Source organism: Motacilla alba, chromosome 2 (genome assembly GCF_015832195.1).
Source record: "Motacilla alba alba isolate MOTALB_02 chromosome 2, Motacilla_alba_V1.0_pri, whole genome shotgun sequence".
NCBI lineage: Eukaryota > Metazoa > Chordata > Aves > Passeriformes > Motacillidae > Motacilla > Motacilla alba.
Window position 1 is genome coordinate 17,162,425 of NC_052017.1, and position 23,636 is coordinate 17,186,060.

The 23,636-nt window shown below is 44.6% G+C and overlaps 1 protein-coding gene across 34 annotated transcripts in view; it reads right to left on the minus strand.

Moving 5' to 3' along the window:
* Positions 1-3,896: 3,896 nt before the first annotated feature.
* Positions 3,897-23,636, minus strand: part of KIAA1217 (KIAA1217 ortholog) — a 357,281-nt gene continuing 337,541 nt past the window's right edge. For 21 of the 34 annotated variants that reach the window (XM_038129611.1, XM_038129612.1, XM_038129609.1 and 18 more), the window contains 10 exons: positions 23,465-23,612; positions 21,342-21,837; positions 20,314-20,494; positions 15,705-15,859; positions 14,942-15,088; positions 11,533-11,652; positions 8,601-8,678; positions 6,804-8,492; positions 6,224-6,346; positions 3,897-5,505 (listed from right to left, as the gene is read on the minus strand). In XM_038129611.1, the coding sequence (XP_037985539.1) occupies positions 5,011-5,505; positions 6,224-6,346; positions 6,804-8,492; positions 8,601-8,678; positions 11,533-11,652; positions 14,942-15,088; positions 15,705-15,859; positions 20,314-20,494; positions 21,342-21,837; positions 23,465-23,612 (3,632 nt within the window). In that variant the 3' untranslated portion in view covers positions 3,897-5,010. Of the gene's footprint in view, positions 6,347-6,803; positions 8,493-8,600; positions 8,679-11,532; positions 11,653-14,941; positions 15,089-15,704; positions 15,860-20,313; positions 20,495-21,341; positions 21,838-23,464; positions 23,613-23,636 lie in introns of all 34 variants that reach the window. The other 13 variants (XM_038129630.1, XM_038129632.1, XM_038129634.1 and 10 more) reach the window with 9 other exon arrangements.

The window sequence follows — 23,636 nt, forward strand, 5'->3', positions numbered from 1 at the left end:
AGGTCCCATAGAAATGAGCCACGTTCTTGTGGTCTCCAAGCAAACTAAAATGTCTTTTCCTCCCGGAACAGACAGGAGGTGGGTGCATTAGCAGTGTTGGGTGGGCAGTGTCGGGAGGAACGGGGCTGTTTTGTGAAGGGCAGAGGAACTGAGGATGGTTTTGCTTTCAGTTACAGCAGTACAGTGTACTTGAACATCTGACTGGGCTTTCAGAACACAGTGCTGTGACCCCTCTACTGCTGTTCATCAGCAAGTGCCCACTGTCTGTTCCTGGAGCTGTATTTTGTCCCATCATTAGTCTCAGAAGGTCGTCACTGTGTGCTGGGCATCCAGAGGAAGTCACAGAGGTCTCTCAGTGAAGGAGTGTACTTAGGGACGTGCACAGGGGAGCCTGGGGAGTCTGCACCTTCCTCTGCTTTGACAGCCATTTTGATGGGTTAATTTCCATTTTGTTGTCTTTATAGATAACTGATAATTTTACTCCTGAACCCGGGCACATGGCTGTGGCTGTCAACTTTTGTCTTTGAGAACACAGAACTGTAATTGTATTAAATGAAGAAAAGATCATCTGAAAAATTAGGAACTTAAAAAACAAACATGCAAAACATTACTTGTATTGGTTGACAGTGCTGCAAGTACAAATTTATTTAACCTCATCAGCCTCCATGGTATTTTCTGCTGCTGCACTGGTAGCATGGAACATGTAGGGGAAACCCATGACTTGAGGGGAGAGATGCAGGGAGCATCTACCAGGGGCATCAGGTAGAGGAGGTTACTGAGCTCCCCCTGAAGAAAGTAGTGAGTGACTGCATATCTGATTCTGGAAAAATGCTGTTTTTTCTGCTTCTTGAAGACTGCCAAGATTTGGGTCACCTTAAATTTCAGCCAGTGTGGCAGCTGAGAAAAAAGACATTTTTCGGAGTCATTGCTATGCCCTGATCTTAACAGTATCTACCTCAGACCCATATCCGTAATGCTTTTTTCACCGTGTTGGGGATTTTTTTCCCCCCTCCTGTGGAAGAGAAGGGTGACAGTCTGATTGACTCAAGAAGGGAAGTGCATACAATGGACTCTCCTGAGGTGGGTACTGTCAGGGTTCCTCTGCAAGCTGGATTCAGTGGGATGGGGAGCTCCACAGGCTTGCAGAGCAGCTGAGGTGGGCAGGCATCACTGAGCCCCCCCAGCTCAGCCACGTGTAGCCAGGGTGACTGCTCTGGGCTGGGGCTATGGCTGGGTTTTGAATATTTCCACAGTTGAAAGCTCCACAACTTCCCTGGGCAAGCTGTGCCAGTGTTTGGTTATTGAGCAAAAAGGGATGATTTTTTTAATGTTTAAACAGAATTTCTGAACATTGCTCTTTGTGTCAATTTTTTTTTTGTTTCTGTATTTCATTAGAAGGATTCAGACAGGCTTGGAAAGTACTCCTGGTCTGAGGACTGTTTGCAGCTGCGAAGCTGCAAGTTGTTAAGGACAGGATAAGCTGAGCTCTGCTGGAGAAATAATAAAATATGTTGGTAGCAATGGTAGTGTTTGGATTTTTTAAATGGTCACTAACAGCAGTTCCTGCTTCAGTGGTGATCAGTGGTTTAGTCTGAACTGCCTTTCTGGAGTGTGGTAGCTGGAAGGTGCTGTGTGACTGCTTCTTGAGAATTTAAAGGGCTTATTGTGATCCCCATTAGTATCGGTCACAGCACCGTTGATGTGGAATTAAGACCATGGCCAGAGTCCAGACAGTTTCATACCTTCTTTTGTGCTGCTGCAGAGCTGAAGGAAAGTTCTTTGCTGAGCTGCACATTAAGGGCCTCAGGTTCCTGTGCAGCCTCTGAGAGCCTCTCCACTTTGTTCAGGCAGGACAAAAGAGTTTGAAATGTGGCCTCATTTACTACAAAAAGCTGTGGTTTTGTTCCCAAAGCCAGGTCGTAACACCACTCACATTAAGATAGTAATTAACCAATTAATTGGGCCAGCCTTTGGAAAGGGGTGTGGGCTGATGTGTGGCCTGGAGGGGGAATGGTTTAAAGCTGGGCTGCAATGCACCCTGAAGTGGTGCATGTACCTGTGGCTCCCAGTCAGGAGACCAAAAAATCTGCCTTAACCATCTCTATTGAATCCATGAGTTTTTAAGCCTGCAGGAAGGGCTGCCTTTCAGTGGGGATCAGATGGATTTTGGCCCTGTACACTTCATATGTCCTGCACATTGCTCCCTTTTCCTGCTATATGCACCCTCTTTGGCTCTGCCTTCCCGTGTGTCCTGCCCAGTGCAGGGGCTCTGTGCTGTGTCACTTTTTGTGGTTTTGCTGCAGTCCCTCCCTGTAGGAGGAACTGGCTGACACAGAGATGATGCTTACTCTGCTATGAAGTCCTTGGCTGGCTCTGACTGAGCTCCTTCAGTGAGCAGCTGCATCACTGCTGGATTTCAGAGCAGTTTGCAGTGGTACCTGTCCCATGGCTTGACCCAACCTTCAGTGGCAGCCACCTCCACCAAAACTGCTCTTCATAACCAATTTCCCAATTGCAGTGGGAATCCTGTGTTGTTCACTAGTGTCCAGTTCCGATTTCTTCTGTGTCCAAGGAATTTATTTACAAACTTGATGGTTTTGCTGAGAATCAGCCTGTGTAGAGCTCTTCCCTGCCTGTGAGGAATAAACATTGCCTGACTCGTGCCACCGGCAGTGCTGCCTCCGCAGTGGGTTATGAGCTGGCTGAGCCTGTTGCTGTTTCCTGGCGGTCGCTGCACCCCAGCACTGAGCAGGTGCCCCAAAGTGCAGGTCACAATGTAGCTGAGGCCTCGGGTGGGTGCAGTGTTCCCTGCCTGATGGCAATTTTCACATCACCACCACAAGCAGTGAGCACAGCCCTGCCTCACTGCCCGTGCACACCGGTGACTGTGACTGGGTAATTACACACCCATTGTCCGCGTCTAAATTCAGCCAGAGACAGAGAATGTGCTGCTTAGCCCCTCACCTGCAGAGGCTCTGAGGAGCAGCTGTGGGAGCAGTGCCAGAGCCACGGGCGACCCTGCCTGCCAGAGCCGTGGCTCATGGGGGACACCTCACGTGCCATTACAGACAAGCAGTTATTAGTAAGTCACTGTTGTTCAGTAAATGTCTGATCCTTGGGAGATGTTAGACAAACAGGAGCAAATCCTGCTACATCCGTCATTCAGCTTGAGGTTACATTTTGGCTGGGTGAAGGGTGAGGAGGGCACCCAGAGCTGGCGCTCGGTGTGTGCTGTCTGGTAACAAGCTACAGCACTGGGTCGGGCACGTTCCCTTTGGAGCCAGGGAATCCCATACTCCGTGTGTGAGCAAGCAGAGATCAGAGCAGGCCCTGGAGCCACCAGTGCCCGCTGCTGTGCCCTGGCTGGAAGGGAACTGGCTCCACTCCAGAGGGGCCGTGTGGGTGCTCTGACTGTGCCTCACGCTTTGCTTTGCCTTGGGCCCCCCAGCCGGGCTCAGCTCCTGTGCTGGGCAGGCGCCTTTGCTGCCGTGCCAGAGGAGGGGATGGCAGCAACCTGACCCTGCTGGAGGCAGACTGTGTGCTGGGCTCCTGAGGGATGGCTCAGTGGTCATTCTCACCCTCCGAGGGCACCGCCTTGGAATGATGCTTCTAGGAAACGTCAATAAAAAAGGAATACCCCAAGGTGGAAGGGTTGATACCTCATTCAATCACTTAAAGGTTTTTCTTTGCTTGCTGGTTTTCTAACTTGGAGTTCCAGCAATAAGCTGTTATTGACAGCAATTTGAAAGACCCCATTTTGAAATTAATAACCATGTATGGCCTTAATCTGGGGAAAATCAAATCAGGTTTTCTCCTAATGGCTTAACAGCCTCAGGCAAACAGCTGAACAGCCAATTGAGACCATCCGAAAAGTTACTAGTGACAAAATGCAAATATATAAGCATGCAGCCCTTTATTTTTGTAAAGATCTTTGCTTATCATAGTTCTGTATATTACATTATGGTGTTATACAAATAAATTTATTTACAAAACCATTAGCTATGCAAGTTTCTTGCTCTTCTCCTATTTAACTGGTATCCGTCATTTTCAACCCTTCCCCATATATATTCTTAAGCATGCATAAAAATGAACTTTGGTGTGGTAAAACTACTCTATGTGCCCAGCCACATACAGTATTTATTTATTTATTTATAGATATTTATAGATATGTACAAAAGTTTGCCAGTATACAGAACAGTACTGAAGTGTACATTTTGAAATCCACAATGCAATACATTAATGGGCTACCAGGTCTCAGTAAAATAAAAATGAAGGAAAAAGGGTGGATTGAGCTAAGAAAAAAAGTAATCAGCAACTATCTATATGTGTAAAACAATTTATTTTTTCCTTGTCTGTCAAATTCTTAAATATAATCTGAATGGCAGTGCAATAAGTTGAGTTGCCTCATACACACATAAGACCAGTCTTGTTCTGTTTCTTGTGCAGAGGTTTACTGTCCAGCATACTACTTTCAAATGTACATTATAATAGTATCAAAATGTTTTGGCAAAAAGATCTTGAAAGGAACCATGACATTTGTTGACAAAAATAGAAATCTGTAACAAAGCTAAATAACACCAAAATAAAAGAAAAATATTTTAGTTTCAGTTTTACAGTTGAATATAATCACACTTTAGTATATCTCTGTTCACTTCTAGACCTCATAATGAAAAATAGCTTTATACAAAACAACTTAGTAAATTTTTAACCGTACAATTCCCCATGCTCAGTACACCACTGTGCACACGCAGTCAAGTTCACTCACACACCTTCACACTTTTTTTAAGAGGTGCTGCCTATAGAAAGAAAATGCTCTTTTATCATTACAACAGCAACTGTTTTCCAAAAAGCTTCACTCTAATCTAGTGTAGTAATTCAGTATTTAGCACGTGATTAGTATTAAGCCTCCAGCAATACAACAAAACGGTTACATTCCCTGGTTAAAATATTGGCTGCGGATTCTTTGAACAAAAAGCCTTGGTGACCTGGCAGGTGTGCTGTGCTTAGCCTTTAGGATGGCTCCTTGACCGTGGATGGGGCGGACTTGCTGGCATTCCCGTTCTGTGCCTTGTAGCTGTTGAAACTAGGGGTGTGGATTGTCCTGATGCTCTTCATACCTTGGCTCAGGGAAGGGGGGGAGATAGAGGAGGGGGGGGAGGTAGAGGAGGAAGGAGGGGGCGGTCGGCCGTTCTGAGTCTGCAGCGAGAACGAGAGGTGGTGACCTTTCCCTGGGTAAGTGGGGCTCTGAAACTTGGAGGAGCCATTAGAGACAGAGGGGATGAGGGAGGTAGAGTAAGTTATGCGACCTGTCTGAGGACCGAGAAGGGAGGAGGAAGGAATGGAGGTTTTAGTAGGTGGATTAAGAGGGTTAGAGCTGTCACCGCTAGAAGCAGGTGCTGAGCTGCTTTTCCCAGAAGTGGGAGAAAAGGCTGGGATCTTAGAAGCAGGTAGGGTAGGAGAAGTAGCCTTACAGTCCCCACCAGCTTTCTTAGCACTTCCATTAGCCTGCAAATAAAGATGTCAGGAGACAGTTTGTCAGAAAGCCAGTAACACGATAAACCAACAGGACCTGGGAAAACAGCCCTACAGAGAATCAGAACTAACAGTTCGAGGCCTGAGCTAAGTCCTGCAGCCATGGACTGGACCTGGTAGAAAACCCAAAGTGCCCAACGGAGAGTGCATAGAGAAAGAGCCGGAGAGCTTTGTGAGAAGGCGCGACCTACGTGTTACAGAGCAGGCACTACGTCGGCCATGCTGTGGCATTAACCGAGAGGGACGTCCCGCGCGGGTTAATGTGCACCCACTGCCACCTACACCAACGGGTTAGTGTCCAGGGCTTCCTGTAAAGACTCTGAACAGAAGCAATCCCAGTTCTCCAACAGAACCACCACATTAACCAAATGGAAAGTAAACAGGTAGTTGACATCTTAAAATTACAGTTGAAAAAAAATAAAAATAATAAATTAAGAAAAAAAGCCAAACCCAATAAACAGACAACCCAAAACCCAACCAACCAAAAAAAAAAAGCAGCAGGTGTTTTATTGCAGACATGCATGCACAAGCATGGTGAAAAGATCAGTACTGTCATGCCCCCAGGATCCAGGATGTCCAGTTTGACCTCAGGCATCCGATATTTGGTATAATCTCAGTCAGTTACTGGAGTTTTTAAATAAACAAACAACATGAAATGTCCATCCAAACACCGGATTTAGGGTAAAACTACCTGTCTGTATTGGCGTGGATCCTGCAGCTTGTGCTGTTTGCCTGATTTCTCCATGCTTCCTTGTCTAGTTTTTGAAGCCATGGGGACTGGCATCCGGCTTGTCTGGGAGGCAGCGCTGGAGCCCTGCGGAAACGAGTGGAGGGGCAGGGAGGGGAGACAAGAAGGCGTGGTCAGTGCGAGAGTGCTTGACTGGAGCGCTGCACACCATGCGCCGAAAAAAAAGCCACAGTACTACATGCAGGGAAAGTTCAGGAGCTTCACACCACGGGTGTTAATTTCCAGAATCACGTGGAGAAAACTGCTCAGCTACTGATCAGCCTGGATTTCATGTCAGTGACACTTGTCATTTCACACAGCAGATTATTTGACCCAGCTCCCCTGCATTTGCCCATCACCAATCAGCAGCAAAGATTTTAAAAAAACCCAAAAACCAATGGTCTATTAGCTGTTAGACACCTCGTGGGGAGCCCAAACAAGCCACCTGAAAGGAAGCAAACAAATCACAAGACCGTCTTGTTTAATGGTGATTATTGCAGATTTTAGAAAGCAGCTGGAGGTTCGATTTCTTGGACTAAGGTACCTTACGTGAAGTGGCTGGGAGTGATGCAGGGGGCTCTACACCAGCAAGGCTCTCATCCAGCACTACATGCTCTCGGGATGGGGTCTCTGGTACTATCTGGGCAGAGAAGGGGACAATGCTTCCCTCAGAGGTGTATGTGTTTTCAGGGACAGGCTTTGGACTCATTTCACTGATGGTGTTTTCCAGCTGCTTTATAGTCTGCTCAAGGCTGTCTAGCGTTCTGTATGTACTCTGTCGAATTTCGTCAGTCCTAGACAGGGACACTGCAGCTCCGGAGGGGCCCTCTTGCTTCCCAGAAGGACTTTTATCACTCTCCTCAGACTGAGACCTAGTGATTTCAAATCTCTTTGCTTCCTTGTGCTGCTTCAGGGCCCCATCTTCCTCCTCTTCTTCATAGACCACAACCTGCAAGGTCTTCTTCCCAGTCTTAGTTCCTGTCCGTATTGCCTGCGTCAGCGCGGCCAGCTGCTTTTTAGGGAATTTAAATTTAAATTTTTTCTTAGAATCCTGCCTGCTTCCCAACTGATCGGCAGAGTCTGAGTTTGCTTCTGTGTTTAGCCCATAGATCTGACGGTATTTGTTAAAATTTGTCTTTGCGCTTTCCTCCTCTGCAGGAGGTCTGCTTTCTGCAGAGTCAGACTGAAGGTTAAATAGGTATGGCCCTTGGGGACCATGAGCTGCAGAATGCTCTGTGGTTCCTTTTCTGTCATCATTAGCTACTGGTGACTCTTCCTTCTGCCTCTCAGAGACTTCATGTGCTTCGTTTTCTTCAGCCTCCTCTTCTTCTTCTTCTATCTTTTCATCTGTCATCATTTTTTCCAATTCCTCATCACATTCCTCAAAAATTGTAGAAAGCCGTTTGTATGCTGACCTAATATCCATTGGTTCATCGAAAATGATGATGACAGGCTTTTTGTCCAGACACACCACTGGCTCTTCGCTGTCTGTGTTCTCAGGGATGCCCTTCTCTGATGCCACATCCTTCCTGGCGTCGATGTTGACTGTTTGCACATCTCCTCCTTTCCTGCTCACTATGTCGTGAACTTCCCCGCTCGAGAGCACCTGGACAGCTGTTTTAGTAATCATGAAGGCAATGTTTTCTGTGGGTGGGTTGTCTTCACTCGGAGAGCTGGCTGGAGAGTCTGTCTCTTCAGTGCTGCTCACACTGTTTGCTCTGGACACTTTGGGTCTCAGCACAACCTGACTGTAGTTGCCTGCAAAAACTTCTTGCTCCTGCAAGGAAGGCTGAGGCCCTGCAGCCTCCTGCATGTGCCTCAGGAGAGGGGCAGCGCTGCTGATGGGGATGTGCTTGCCCGTGCTCTGCAAGGCTTCACCCTGAGGCACGCCCTGGAGAGCATCTCTTGACAGTCTGTAGTTTGGCTTTTGTTTTCCAGTCTCAATGGCTGGAAAATGTGATCCTAAGATATCTTGAGCCCCTCTTCGTTTGTCCTCCTCTGGCAAACTGACACCAGACAGGTTTGTGCTCATATTCTGAAGGTTTTTGTTAGAATAGTCTGTACTGTCTACAAACAAACCCTTGCTAAATGTAGGACTGTCATTCATTGAAAAGCCACTTTTACTGTCAGCTGTACTGGATGAATCAGAACCCAATTCTTCTTCAGTTCTCCCTTCCCTCTTCTCTTTAGGATGGTCACTATCTGTGGGAGATCCTGTTGTAGCCCCATACACCTAAGGGGGAAAGTTGGATTACTTAGTTATTCAGGGCTTTTATCTTTACAGGACTTTTATTTTCCCCCAAGATTCATCTCGGGGGAAGTGCAGACCTCGTGAACTCACCACTCCATTTACTGCTGCAGAGACATGTCTCAAGCTGTCATCTGATTCCTGTCTTTCTTCAGGGCAAAATTCCAAATTCTGGCAGAACAGTGCATGACGTTACTGCTTTGTGCTATGCATTAGGTCAGGATGGGATGTTACCTTGTTTTAACAAGGCCTCCAGAATATGCATAAGCACATTAATTACCTTATTTCCAACACAGTGCTCCATGACCACCTTCCTGCTAAACCCCCTCAGCCCGCCCATGTTTTTATAAGATTGAAGCTGAAAGTCTCACAGTATCTGGTCACATTCTGCTGGGACACATCAAAGGGAAGCTGACATGGAAGGGCTGACAGCAAGTCTGGCTTGCCTTGAAAGGAAGTTTTATACCAGTAAAAGCTGATTTTCAAGTTACATTTTGCTCCTTCTAGTGTTGGTCACACCTGAGCAGTGCTGCTCCATCACAATCAGTATCATTACAGCCTGAGCGCTTCCAAATCCTTGCTGCAGCTTAGAAGTATTCCATCAGAATTACCAGTGACACCCTGTGGTGTCTGTGGAAGTGCAGAATGAAACATTGAGCTACGTTCACTTACAGCAGAAATGCCAAACACCAAACAGAGAGGTCATCCACTGGCTCAAAAGAAGCATGTTTATTCCCAGCAATGAAACTTCAGGGGAACTTTTTTCTTTATTTGCAAGTGAGGACCCCTGGAAATGCTGTTTCCTAACACCAGGCTTTTCTCTGGGGTTTGGTTTAAGTGCTAGTGACAACTTAGGAGAAACACCAATCATCAGGATGAAGAACTGACCTGAGGAGACACCAGGATGATGAATAAGAGAGAAATCTACAGTCAAAACACAGCTCACCAAGAAGGAAAGTAATTTGGCCTCAAGTGCCTGAAGGCAGTGAACCAAAAGCAGTAACACTGACATTGCTTGCTTGAGACTAGGAGCTGACTCCTAACACACCAGAAGGACAGATTACACTTATGTGAGCATCAAGACATGCAGAACAGTCAGGAGCATTGCTCTCCCAACTGAGATGGATGAGTGATGGTGCAGAAATCCCCAGGCTGGCTGTGCATGCACACCCCATGCATACAGAGCTTCACCAGGTCTAGTTTCTACACCTTGTGTGACGTTTTCTTATGTACTGTTGGAGGATTTTACAGAAAAACTTTACTCACAATCAAAACACAGAAGCAAGAAAGTCACTCATATACCACAGTCGCAGTTCACCTCCACAAAGGCTTGTTCAGCAGTAACAAGGATGATCAGCTGCTTCCTCATATTTCTAGATGAGGAAGAGCTCTCATACAAACCAGCACAGCAGCCAGGCTTTGGTGGGCAGGCTGACAGTCTGCATGTTGTGCTGAGAGGAACTTTGGGAACCAAACTCCAGGGCTTGAGATCCCCTCAGGCCCTGACCTGTTCAGTGCTCAGCACCTCCCAGTCTCACAACATGTCAGACCCCCCAGAATTAGGCCAAGTCACTTAAAGGCACTTGTTGCCTCTAGATATGCTGACTGAATATCTTTTTTTAGCATGTTCCACTTCTAGTTCCAAGCACCAGTGAAACACCTCACAGTGTCCTTGTACAATGTGTCTTATTTTAGGAACTTCTGCTTTTCTACTAAAAAAATAAAACCACAACAAAACTCATTTCCTCAATGATTTTATCGTGACCATAATGTTCCATATTTAAAGCCAATAAACACTCTGTCACATCAGATTACAAAACCAGATCTCATTAACCTTAATTTCCTGCACTCTGTGTTATTCAAATAAATACCAGTTTATGGCAATTACTTGGCAGCACCTTTCAAAGAAATGTTTGTGCTACAGGATATGGAGTGTCCTGAGTGATGACCCAGGATTTCATGAAACAATATGATCTTCTCATTCTGACAACAGCAGTAATGAGGATGAATTCACACTTTTTTTTTTCTGTGTAACACAGAACGGTTTGTTCTCCTTCCCTCATACCAACGGACGTGTACCCTCACCCAGCCAGCTGTTTGCAGCTTTAGACCAGAACTGCTGTTTGGGCAGCTCCAACACAGCAATGCCCTGACCTGGCAGCATTTGCATACACATACAAAATGCATGAGAAGGCTGAAATGCTGTGCTGAAGAGATGTGTTTTCTTCCCCACCATACCCACCTCCATTGCAAACTGGCATTTGGTTGTGCCTGCACAACCCCCTTACCCCAGCAGCGATGCAACTCATTACCATTGTTATACATAAAAAGAGATCTGCAAGGGCAGAAGTACTTGTCCTTTTCTTGTCCTGCACATTGGCAGCATGCTAAGTCAAATCAACTCAATTGGCAACTCCAGTCCATGCACAGCTGGGAAATTTAACCTTGACCTGCCTACAGCCCCAGACACACAGCACCTCTTCTCAGTCCCATGACTGAATTTTGGGCATTGCCCTTCAGCATAAGGGCAAATTCCTCCCATCCACTTTGACTCTGTCATCCAATAAACTGAATGGGATTTCTGAATATCTAACAGCTATTTCTGGAACCAACAAATGAAACAAAATAAAACACACATTCTCAAACTGGCTCTAGAGACTGAGAGGAACCATTAACTCCCCTCAAGCTCAGGAGAGATGCTTCCCCATCCATCACCAGAACAGCTGGGGAAGGATGTTCTAAGTAGTATGAGCATCTCTGACTGAAACTGACAGATCCTGCTTTGATTTCACAGAATGATAGAGCTTCATGCAACCATTGTACTATTGCTGATGAGACACATACTAGAGTTTAATATAGAGCTCTGTATGAGCGCTTCTGAGCCATATGGAGATAAAAGGAAGGAAACTGCTGGGCAGTGGTGGGTGGGGGTTAAAGAGAACAGGACACAGGATGTAAGATTAGTTTTGAAGGAAAGAAGGTTATGCCAAGACCGGGTGGCATGGCTACAATTGCCACTTGTTACCTTCTTTTCCTTGTGATGCATTAAAGTCCCAGGCCTTATGTCTTTAACATGTGTATCATTTCTGGACTGTTCAGCATGACTGTTTGAGTTTACATCCATAAAAGAGCACTTCTGGAAAGCCTAGGAAATAAATACTACAGGTTATCAGGAGACCAAGAACTTTTACAGAGAAATATCTGGAGATGACCAGCTACAAAGAGAGCACTTGTTTTTAATAGTCACAGCTCAAAAATGTTTTCTACAAGCTCATGAGATAGTAACAGAGATTTCAGACTATCACATTCAAAGAACCAGGGCATCCCTTCCAGCCTCTCAAGAGTCTAACACCATGCTGACCTCAGTGCTCCCTGTAAGGAGGACAGGCTTGATTTCTGAATTTGCAGACAATGGAGACCCACAAAGGTGCTACAGACTATCTAAACTCAAGCAGGAAGCCCATGACAAACTTGGGGCTTGTGACAGCACCTATTTCCTTGTAGCTGATAATGCAAGAGCTACGTAACTCCACACAAACTCCCAGACAAATTGTTATTAAAACTTTAAACATGGAGATGTGCCTTTGTCACAGTCTTTGATAAGGAGCCATAAATTGACTGTCCCAACCTGTGGGTTTGTGGGCACTGGGGTCCCACCACGCATCCTCCAGGACATGGCCCAGACATTTCTGCCATTTATTTTGCTATCCTCCTTTCATTTCCTTTGAGTTTCCCTATCCAGCTGCCTTCCAGATCTGGAAGAGCAAAACTATCACGGCCACTAGCAGTGCAGGAAGCAAACTCACCAGCATTTCTGTAGGCCTCTACTGGCACACAGCCTGCCTTCAGTGAGCTGGGCAGGGACACAGCAAAGAGCAGGGGGTGCTCACAGGAGTCAGACACACCGTGACATGCAGTAGGATTTTATTGTTATACCATATAGTAGGGTATTTGATTCCTGGCAACTCATGAAATTTATAGCCCTGATTACAGATTAGAATCAGGCCTGTTCTTTAAATACTGTATTCTTCATATGTATTGCATGTTTATGTAAAATCAGGAAAGTAAGGATAACAGAAAAAAACCCAGTGCAAAAAATCAGGATGTAGACTTTCTTCTGGTTTTCCATTACATGCTATTTGTATGTGTTAACAGACCAGAGTACCTAGGATGATATGAAACTAATAGAAAAAATAGTCTTGCTCCTCACAATAAAGGATATGAACTTTTCCCCAACTTACCCATTTCAGAGACCAGTGATATGGGTTTGAGTAAAGCATCCTCAAAGTCCTTCAGACTTTAGGTGTCAAAAAAGCTATTTCCCTTTGGTACTTTTTAATCACCTTTGCTCTGAAATGTCTGTAACAGTCTCCAAACTGTTTGTGCTACAGCCACTGATTATTATGATGCCTTTTCCTGCTTCATTAAAAATCTTCACATTACACCCAAGTTTCTTCTGAACCTTCATATTCTTAACAGGCTTTTCAAATGGGAGACACATGGATACTCAGTGATGGATGCAGCAGCACAGTGTGGATCTCACTGATCTTGTACACAGACATAAAAAACACGCCACGTTTTCACATCTACTCCTGAAGCAGGCACAATTTTGTGGCAACATCACTGACCTAGGAGCTCCTGTCAACTTGTTACTGCAACTCCTGTTTCTTTTCAAGGCATGCAGTTGTGGCCTGGCCTATATATTGTTGTTCTTCATGTGGACTTTTTATTCAGCCAAGCATTATGACCATTAAGTGACTGCTATCATGTTTCTGCTGTCATACTTCACTAATATGAATTAAGATGATTTACACAGTAAGGATATCAAATATATTTCCAGGCTTTAGATGAAAATACAGAGAGATACTGGGCCTGTTGCTGCTGCCTATGACACCTGTCTATAAACACCTGCATCAAGGTCAGTGATTTCAAAAGCAGACAGGTTGCAATAGGGGTTTTTTTTGTATACTCTGAGGTGCCAGATTTTTATAAGAATGTTGTGTGATGTTTGATCAAATGCCTTACCAAAATGTTTATAGGTATACAATTCGGTTTGAGCAGTCAAACCTGTTACTTGATCAAAGAGTGTTGTTTCCTTTGACAGCTCTCTGTTCCATTACATTGCGCTCACTGGCACAATTGTTTATGTCTGTCCTTTAGTTCTTCAATGATTTAATTCCATATCTCATTTTCCATCTTTCTGCCTATGACTGACATCAAACTAATGAGCCTGTAGCTCTCAGATCAGGTAATTTGCCCCTTCTAAAACATGGTACTCTGTTAAGCTTCTAAAATATACCTGGTATTTGGTATTGGTATCAAATGAGTATTGCTAGCCCCCAAATCCAGCATTTAAACACCCATTCCCTGTTGAATGCCATTCCCATGCCTATTTCTCCTCCTCAGCTTCCCTCAGCCCCCCTTTCCATACCTTAACCTCCACTTCACTCTCCCCAGTTGCAAGGCAGAGGTTGCTTTCCTGGAGACGGAGATGCTGTGACAGCTTCTGTGTCCCCAGCCCTGCTGCCTCACTGGTCATCAGCACACGGAGGGGATAAGGGGGAACTTCTGCTCTCACTCCTGCAAACCAGCACTGGTGGGTGAGAGCTGAGGGGAGGAGCATGGTGCACCCCTCAGACCTAACAGCTGCAGCCCAGTGCCCACATCTCCTGTGCTCTGAATGCTCCCTGGGCAGCACCAAGGCCACCTGTTGGCAGTGGATAGCAGGGATCATCTCACGTTGCGACAGCGCTCTAAAATACCAGAAGTTATAGCCAGTTAGGCTGATCCTCATCATCCCATGTGGGCATGGAAGAGGACAGAGGGTGCCCCTGGGAAGCTGGAGCTCACTGATGGCAGCTGGAATAGTTGGCATTTACTGCAGCATTTGCATCCCTGAAGTGAACTGTCCTATGTGATGTCAAGTGAAGGACCAGCAAGAGAGCACTCTTCTATGCCACTGGCAGGGTGATGTACCAGTTACACCCCAGGGAATGGGCAATGTCTCAGTGTTCAAACATTCTGGGAAACTCTGGACCATAGCACAGCCCACCAGGAGCAGACCCAGTTATTCTCTGTTCTCACCAAAGATAGCACACATGACAGAGACCCTCAGCACCTTGCTAGTCTGGTACTGGTGAGCAACACTAGGCCAGGGACAGCCACACCAAATGCACAACAATGTTTTACTTGTCCCATTTACATGTGCAGGCTTCTCCAGTGGCAGCTGCTGCATTCTTGACCACTGTCTCAGCTCCAGACCTCTTGAACAAAATATGGTAGTACTTCCAAAAAGTGTACCACTCAGTGCAACAAAGTGGTACCGGGTGAGGCTAGCAGACCTGCTTTCCTTCATTTCTGAGCTAGAAATTGCACTGAGGCCCTAGAACTGATACTGGGGACAGGTGTCCTCATGTGCAACCCAAAAGGCATACCTGTAATTCTGCCATTATTTTATCTCCTTCCTCTTCCTCTTCATCTTTTGCAGCTGGTGCTACAGCATGCCCTGTGCTCCGAGACAATGCCTGGTCCTCTTTAGGGGCTTTGGATTGTGCTATTTGCCCAGCATCTTCACTGCACTCCTACAAGGGGGCAAGAAAGCACAGACAGATAACACAGCTGAATCCTCCTGATGCAAAGTAAACACCAAAAATTCAACACTACTGCAACTCCTCTCTTGCAAGGTCCCTCTTCCTCCTACTTCATCAGTTCAAAAGCAACCATTTATTGCTGATGTGATTATATGTTCACAGATTAAAAAGTTTCCTAAATTGGACTTCCCACCACCTCCTTCCCCAGAACAGATGGGGAAAACAAGCCCAAAGAAACTAATTTGCAACATTTCTGTAAAAGCACTCTCAAATCTGACCTGATCTTCCCCATCTGTTTAAGGCATGCTTTGTTTTTTGTCTTTTTTTTTATTTTTAATCTTCTTACCACTCTAAATGAAAGCAGCCTGTGACTTGCCTGCTGCATTGCTAGGAGATAAGAGCAGCAAGACTCCTGTAAACAGAACTGATCAAATCTTACTTGCTCATTTGGCCTAACAGAAGTGCATCCTGGTGAGCAGTTTCCATAGCTCTCCAGGACACAGCTCTGCCTCAGCTTATTTTGTGGTTTATAGGCCCAAGCCTGTGTCTTGTCTCTTTGCCAGCCTCTCCTCAGGAGTCTGGCTGCCCAGAGTATGAAGCACCGAACCTTGAGGGCAGCAGGCTCTTTTCTGGCTGTGTAGATGACATCTCCTGATCTCGTTGTGGTCAGTCCTGACCCTGGCAGGTAACTGCGCCGTGGAGGTGGGGGAGGTGGAGACTTGCTCAGCTTGTCACTATCCTGCTCTCCATCAGGAGCTTCTTCTGCAAGTAAACAGAGCAGCACAAAGTAAGCATCGGTGAAAGAGAAGAAAATAATATTTGCATACCTGCCTCAACTGGAATGTAAAAAAAATGTCTTAAAAGGTCCCATTGCTGAATATATGAACAGAAATACATTTGGTATTCAAGTGTAACTTTAAATGAAAGTAAACAGTGCTGTACTTGCACAGAGAAACTGGGTCACTTCCCCCAGAAATTTTCAGCGAAACTCCTGTCCCCTAGGCCACTGTATCTGGGTGTAGCCTTCGGTGTACAAGCGGGATAGCAGAGCACACTGTGAAGGAGCAGGCAAGGCACAGGCTCTGGGTGCCTGCTTACAGACACTGCCCTTCAGCCGCCTCTGAGAGTAAGGCCACTGACACGGACACAATGAGACACCAGCCTGGAGGCTTCTCATTGCTCTCAGCAATTCTGAAGCAATCAGCACACCTTTCTGCTCTGCCTGGGAGGTGCTGTTGGCAAGGTGTAAGGAGCTGAAGAGTTCTGTCTATCTCATAGCTGTGCACAATTAGCTAAGTTCACACGAAGGCTGAGTGAAAATGTAAGCAGTACTTTAGAGATGCCACCCTTGCATTTCAGTGAGTCCTCTCATCTCTGAGCAGGGCAGGAGATCACCAGAGGCAACTGCACTTGCTCCTCTTCTTAGGGAGCATTTGTTTTCTCTTAACTTGCCGTAATTCCAGGAATGTAGAGTTTTGCCTTTGAATTATCATATAAGAGCCCTATAAATGTTTTTCTAAGCCAAGAAGATTCAAATACCAAATGCAGAGGCCAAGCAGAGCCAGCCCTTGGTTTCTCAAGAGAGTCTTCCTAGAGAAGACCAGTTTCAAACTGGCATTGCCCCTGAGGATGCTGCCCCACCGGCTGCCACTTCCTCCTCCCCACTGTCGCTGCACAGCATTATTTCCAGAAGCAGCATTACCCAGCTCGTGACCTGTCCCTGTGTGTTTCTGCTTACAGGCTAAGCATCATAAATATGGCAACAGCCACTGTTTTCACGCTGCTGTTTACAGTGTTTGTTTCCAACAGCAAAAGAATGACCTTTCTGCAGCTACTCAGTGTTATATAAACAGCTGGAATAAATATAATCCAGAAAGATAAAACATCCTGCTTTTGGGATTACCCAGCTGTTTAGGGCTAAGTGTTCTCTCTAGGGAAATTATTGCATAACTGCCCACTCCTGGGCCTCTGTCAGGCTCCTCCAACCCTCCAGCTAGCCCTGGGGACTGGATGGAGCCCTTGTCTGACCCGGCCTCATCTTTGTTTCCTTCTTAGCTCAAATGTTCTTTGAAGCTGCTTAAGCTTAAAGAAATGTTCAGTTGTATTATCTCCCTCCCTGGTTATCTGGCACTCATTTGCCAGATTGCAAGAAGAGTGAATTTCCAGATGCACTTTACATTCGATCACTTCTTTGGTCAACACATACCGCTCAGTTTTTAATTACATCAGATGTACTTCTGCTGTAAAATTGGAGTAATTCTTTAAGATGGTGTTTAGCAGACTATGATGTAGGGCTTTTGCAAATCCCTACTCCTTTTAATGGGCACAACCCATTACCCTCAAACTGGTAGTGACTCTGATTGCAAGAATTCCAAGTTTTTCTCACACTTAATGAGAACAAGGTTGGATGAGAGACACAAAAGGCACAAAGAAAACCTGATTCTTACCATCTCATTCACATCTCTGAGACACTCATCCATCTCCATCCTCAAAATGGGAGATATAAAGACAGGCAAGAAATATTGTCACTGAGTGTGGCAGGTGCACTGGTTATTGAAGGCTAATGCCTCTCACATCCCTTAGCTGGAGCCATTAAGGAGAGGCTGTGATGGGGTTTGCTCATGTCAGTGCAGTGGCACTAGGCTGCACATAAAACTTCAGAGATGGATTTCTATTCTATTTCTTAAACAATTATATTTACCCAATATAAATGGGAAGGAAAAAAAAATAAACTTTAGAGGAAAAAAAATTGCAGGGAAGATCTTACGCTGTTATTTTTTTTCTTCTTTCAAATTTAAAGAGGGAGGAGTAAATAAAAAAAATTAACTTACTAAGCCTGACACTGCCCATGAACAAAACCTATACATTATGGAACCTTCTTTGGTGCCAAAGGGCTCAGCACTTCTGTGAACAAAATGGGAGTTGTTTGTCACCAGCTGTTCCACTCAACTGCAGAATTTTTCAACAGGCAGAGATAGATGGGGACTAATTGCTCTCACCATACAGACTTCTACTTGTACCAAAATAAATCCAAAAGGTTTCAAAATAATAATGCCTGCCTTGAGGCAGTCTCTGCAGTCAGATAAACTCTCTTTAATGGAAGTTACTGATCACTCACTCACCACTTGCAAAAATCAGGGCATTCTCACATATGAAGGTACAAAGAGAGATGAAGGAGACCAATTTCTAATGTTCATGCCAGGAAAAAAAAAATCACATTTTTCACGGAACAGTCTTGATACAAAGATGAGTTAGATTTAGAGTCATAGAAAACTGTGTAAAGTGTGTAATTTTATTTTGCTTTGTGTTTTACAGAGAGAAAAAAAAGAGTTTCTTCACTGGGAGAGGTTCTGTGTGGAGACTGGATGAGACAACACAATCTGGCAGCACAATCTTTCTGGGTTCTGCAGTTGAGCCAACAGAGGGCTCTGCTCATTTATGGCCAAACTTTTTGATGTATTGTATTGGTAGATAGGTGGTCTGTCTTTTCTTATGCTGCTCAGTTTTCAAGTCTACGGCAGACTGGTACTGAACTTTTCATCCTCAGTCATAGAAGAGCTGAGTGGTATGTAAGATATTTTATCAGATATTAAGGAAAAGTTTTGCTGTTCCTGTATTTATGTTACTATTGCACGACTCATTATGCACAACAGAAGGCAAATGTCTCAATCTCATAAAACTTGTTCTTAAATCTGCTGGCTGCACACTGTGCAAAACTGTATTCTAGAAGTGGATTAGTTAACTATGCAACTTAAAAACTTCTCAGTTACTGTGCTCTGCAATTTTTAAGATGTCACAGCTCACTGCACCCATATGGTACTTATTTTCACTGACTTCTTCTATTTATGCCACACATTATACAAGCTAATTGTGTTGATAGCCAGTAATCTCACTGAAGGGTGCCAGAATTCTAAAATTATTTTATGAGGTTCAACAGAATTTATTTTAAATATGTATGTTGCAAAACATCCAAGAAGACAAAACTTGGCAGTGTCAAAGGTACACCCAGAACAAAATGCTGGATCTGAAAACACTCCTTCCAAATTCTATATGAATTTGTCTACACAACCCCTAGGGCATTGTTTTCAGCCTTTTACCATGTTGGCATGCCAACACCTTGAGTGCAGCATGCAGCGCTGACCTCCACAGCTCCAGAAGGACAAAGTGGGGTTAAACAAGGGTAACTGAATCTAGCCTCCAGGGATGGGAGCAGCTGGCCTGGATGGAGGGACCAGAAAAGCTGGAAAATCACAGTTTGAAGTCTGTGGGGCAGACTCCAGGAGAGCTCCAGGACACAATAAAGGTTTGTTCACTGCCTTCATGATTTTATGAACGAAATGAAGAGCTGTTGTTTGCCAGATTGGAGGATATTAGAGCTACGGGGAACCAGTGAAGCTGGTATGGTACCAGTTATATAAGAGATGAAGAAAAGCTCCTTCACGAGATGGGAGCTTGCTGCCACAGCAAGAGGGTGCAAATTGCATAAGCAAGTATAGAGGAATTGCTGGATAAAAGTTCCATAATGGATATGAAAAGGAGGAGATTTGGATATTCCCTTTAAAATCCCAGGGTGCTGGAATACTACAGCAGACTGCAGAAGGAAGCTGGGTTCTGTGCTCCCCATACACAGCATTCTCAATTGCCTGTCAGAGACTGAGCTGGCTTGCATATGTAGCTGGGTAAGAATTTTACAGCTGATGTGTGTTTGGCTAATGGGATAAATCCAAGGTTTGGCTGAGGCATCTTTTTTGCTCCTTGGATTTTGAATAAATTCAGACATGGATTTGTATGTTAAATTGTGTAAGAAATTGGACTGGAAGGACATCTCACCTTCTTGCTACCACTAAGTAGCTCTACCTATATAATTCTAGTTCAGTGCTAGTCTAAACCATTCTGTCCAGTAATGGGGACCTTCCATCCTCCTCATTGCCTCGTGCAGCTTCAGTGCTTCGCTTTCCTTATCTTTATGAGGTTTTTTTCCTAATGCCTAACCTGGATCTTCCTGCTTGCAATTGCCAGCTTTTACTACTGTTCTATCCATACACAGCAAGTTATTCTTGCTTTTTAAAACACATTTTTGTGTATTCAGAGATTGTTTTTTCCTTCCTCAAGATCACAGCATTCTATAAACTGAAAACATTCTAGAAAGTAGGAAAAATAACCTCTCCTTTCCAGATATGCAATTCTTTAGCCCCATTTACTCTAGCAAACCTTACCTGAGACTTCTAGCTTTTCTGCTGCATCTCCTTTAGGCAGGGCTGCTGGCTGGGGAGGCATCTCCAGGTTAGGAATTGACTTCATTATATTGGCCTGGGCCTCTTCCAAGAGCTTTTCAAATTCCTTTCCATTATAGTGATCAAGGTTTTGTCTTTTCTCTTCCCACTTCTTTTCAGCTTTCTAGACAGAACCAGTAAAGCATCTATTTATTTTTCTGATTTCCATTGTGATCACTTAAAAATAAATTCCGTGTGTAAACATGACAGGTCAGTATGGATAGATTCTTTCAATTCTAGTCAGCAGCTAGAGGAAATACATGAACAGTAATTGCCCACTGTTCTGACTTGTCTTGTGCTAGACTTGACACAAACACATGCCAGACTGACAGTGGCCACTGCCCACTAAAGGAACAAAGGCAAAATTTAAATCTGGGTCTCTGCCTTACTACACACATGCCTTTAATCTCACTGGTGATTAAAGTGCTTGTCTGTAATAAAATCCTGCAGTTCACCTCTGGGTTTTCCCACTGGAAACCATTGGAGCTTCACACTTTTTCACTTTTACTTCTCCATAATAAGGGATATGGAGATTTAAAGAGTGAACGAAATCCACATATGCAAGTGTTGCCAGAGAATTATATGCTATTGGTTAAAAAACAAGGTATTCTAAAATTTCTAAAATAGAATTCTAATTTTTTTTCAACAAAAACACAGTTTTAAAAATTTTAATTTTAAAATTTTAATTTTAAAACCAAAATTACCTGATTTTGGTTACATGTAGTTTTTCTGTTGCATTTAAAATCACAGAATAATTTGGGTTGTAAGGGACCTTTACAGGACATCTAGTCCAACCCTTCTGCAATAAGCAGGGACAAAATCAGAGGGTATCTTCAGCAGTACAGTGTAATTAGGGGTTAAGTATAGAAATCCCCAGAATGCATTTGAAAAGTCCCACCTGCAGCCTCAAGAGTGAGACTGGGAGCTCAGACCCAAAGAGAGGACAGCTGGTTGAGTAGAATACACCGTACCTCAATTGATACAGCTCGATTTCTGCTACTTGCACTGTGAATTTCCTCAATGAAAAGGCTTTGCATGGTGGTGCCATTGACAGAGACCTGTGGCGCTGGTGTGGCCTGTGTGGGCTGGGATCCTGCCGTGGGCTCTGGCGGGGCCGGGGCGGCTGAGGGGTGGCCACTGGCGGGCGCAGCTTCGCTGTGACTGCCTGCAGAGGGAGAGCCCTGGCCGTGGGGGACCAGGGCTGCCGAGTGCTGAGACTGGTGGATGACAACAGGCGAGCTCTGCACATGGTGGACGGTCATCGTTGAGAAGGGGATGACTTCTGACTTGACTGATGACACCTGGGACTCGGATGGGATTGCTGTGAGGTTTTGCTGTGCATGTCCCTGGGTGGGCTTGTGCTCCTCTTGGTTTTTCAGAGTGTCAGCTGCAGTGGATTTTTCCAGAGCAGAGTATTGCACGGCTTGGGATGGATCCACACCCCTCAGCAGTCCTTCTGTAACGTGTCTGCCCAGCCAAAGGGAACACAACAGCACATGGTCAGCACACAGGCCAGTCGTGAGCAATATGCAACAATAAACTCTTGGAAAGAAAAAGCACCGAAGTCTAAACAATGAAAACAGTGCTTTTTTTATTTCCCTGATGCTCTCAGCTGTATGATTTTATAGCTTTGTCTCAGAGTCAGGAGCTCAGAATTTTAAAGAGGCTACTCTAACTCAGATGGTTTTGCCTTCTAAGGTGTTTACAAACCTTCGGTGATGTACTGGCGGTTTCTCACCAAACCAGGAGTTACAGTGGGTTGATTTTAGAGTGAGAAGGGGAATCAGTTGACTAAACTGTATACAATGTATCTAGCTAAACAAGATGTTCCTGGACTAGAAGCACAAAAAAGTGAAACTACATATAATGAGAGGCAGCAGTCTGGCACGTTGTCAAAACAGAGCTTCAAATGAAGGTTCTGCATCACAAGATACTTCATGAAGGTCTTTCCTGTCAAGCGTGTGGGGTAGGATGAGCTGAGGACACAAAGAAGCAACTATTTCTGGCAGCTAGCTGTGAAATGTCTGAGCTACTGAGTGTTGCAAGCCATCAAATGCCATGAGTTTTCCCACTATTGAAATAGACTTTATGAGGCTTAATATGCAATTTGGCTGCAAAATTTTGGTAAAACTTTGGTATGCATAACTTGTTGTTCTATTTTTCTTTGCAAGACAGGAAATAACTGTAATAATTTTTAAGAAAAGAAACTAATGTGAAAGGATATAGACATTTGTCTGCATGGAAAAATAAGTGATGGCTCTTAGAAAACCTGTTACATAAACCAATTTATCCATCTGCCAGTACTGCCAAATCCATTTTACATATGCTCCAGGATATACAGAAACACTGGCAACACTACATTCCTTAGAATAATGGTAGTGACAACAGGCTCATGACTTACATTTTCCTGTAATTGAACTAAAATTGAGACCACCACCACTGACAGTTTTGAGCAGGAATTAAATCCAATGCCCACTGAGTTAAATAAATCAGCAATCATTTACTGTTCAGATATTCTGACAAACATGGCTAAACACTGGGACTTAGTGGACATTAATTTTTATCTAATATTTCAGCTTTCTCTAATGCATCTTCCTTGCAAAGAAGAGAAAAATAATTTGAAGTGCATTCTTTCAGAAGTTTTGGAATACCTTTATCCACTTACACTATTTTCCTATTTTATTTCTTACTGTTACATTTTAGGGAATGAACCTTTCAGTGTCAGAGAATGTTTCTGTTAGCTTAAATTGCTGTAAATACCTAAAGTTAATTAACTCAGGTATGAGACTGTTGCCACTGTAAGTTCTCTCATCCAGGCACTTCCCAGATCTGGAAGTACTGACTTGAGAGGCATTTAGTCTCAATTGTGAGATCTCAGTGACCGAGGCTGTTGGTCAGAGTGGACTCACTGCACAGAGCACAGGAAAGGCTAATTTGATTTCCCTTGAGTGGGCTCTAAGATTTATCTATAAATTCTGCAAGCAAGCTGAATTTCTCAGATTTGCCATGGGCGAGGGGCAGACCACAAACCCAAAAGCTGTTCCAGCCCTGCTTGAGGAAATTCTTCACGCTGGAAGAAAAGAAAAGCAATCACCTCCTGAGCACGGTAAGGACATCGGTCATGCTGCGCACACGTTTCAGCAGGCTGTCCAGCTTGTGTGGCTCCTCCTTCAGGAACCTCACAGCTTCCACCTCAATCCGCAGGATCGCTCGCATTTTGTTTTGCAATGTTGGGAACTCTCCTGCAAGGAAAACAACTGTGAGGC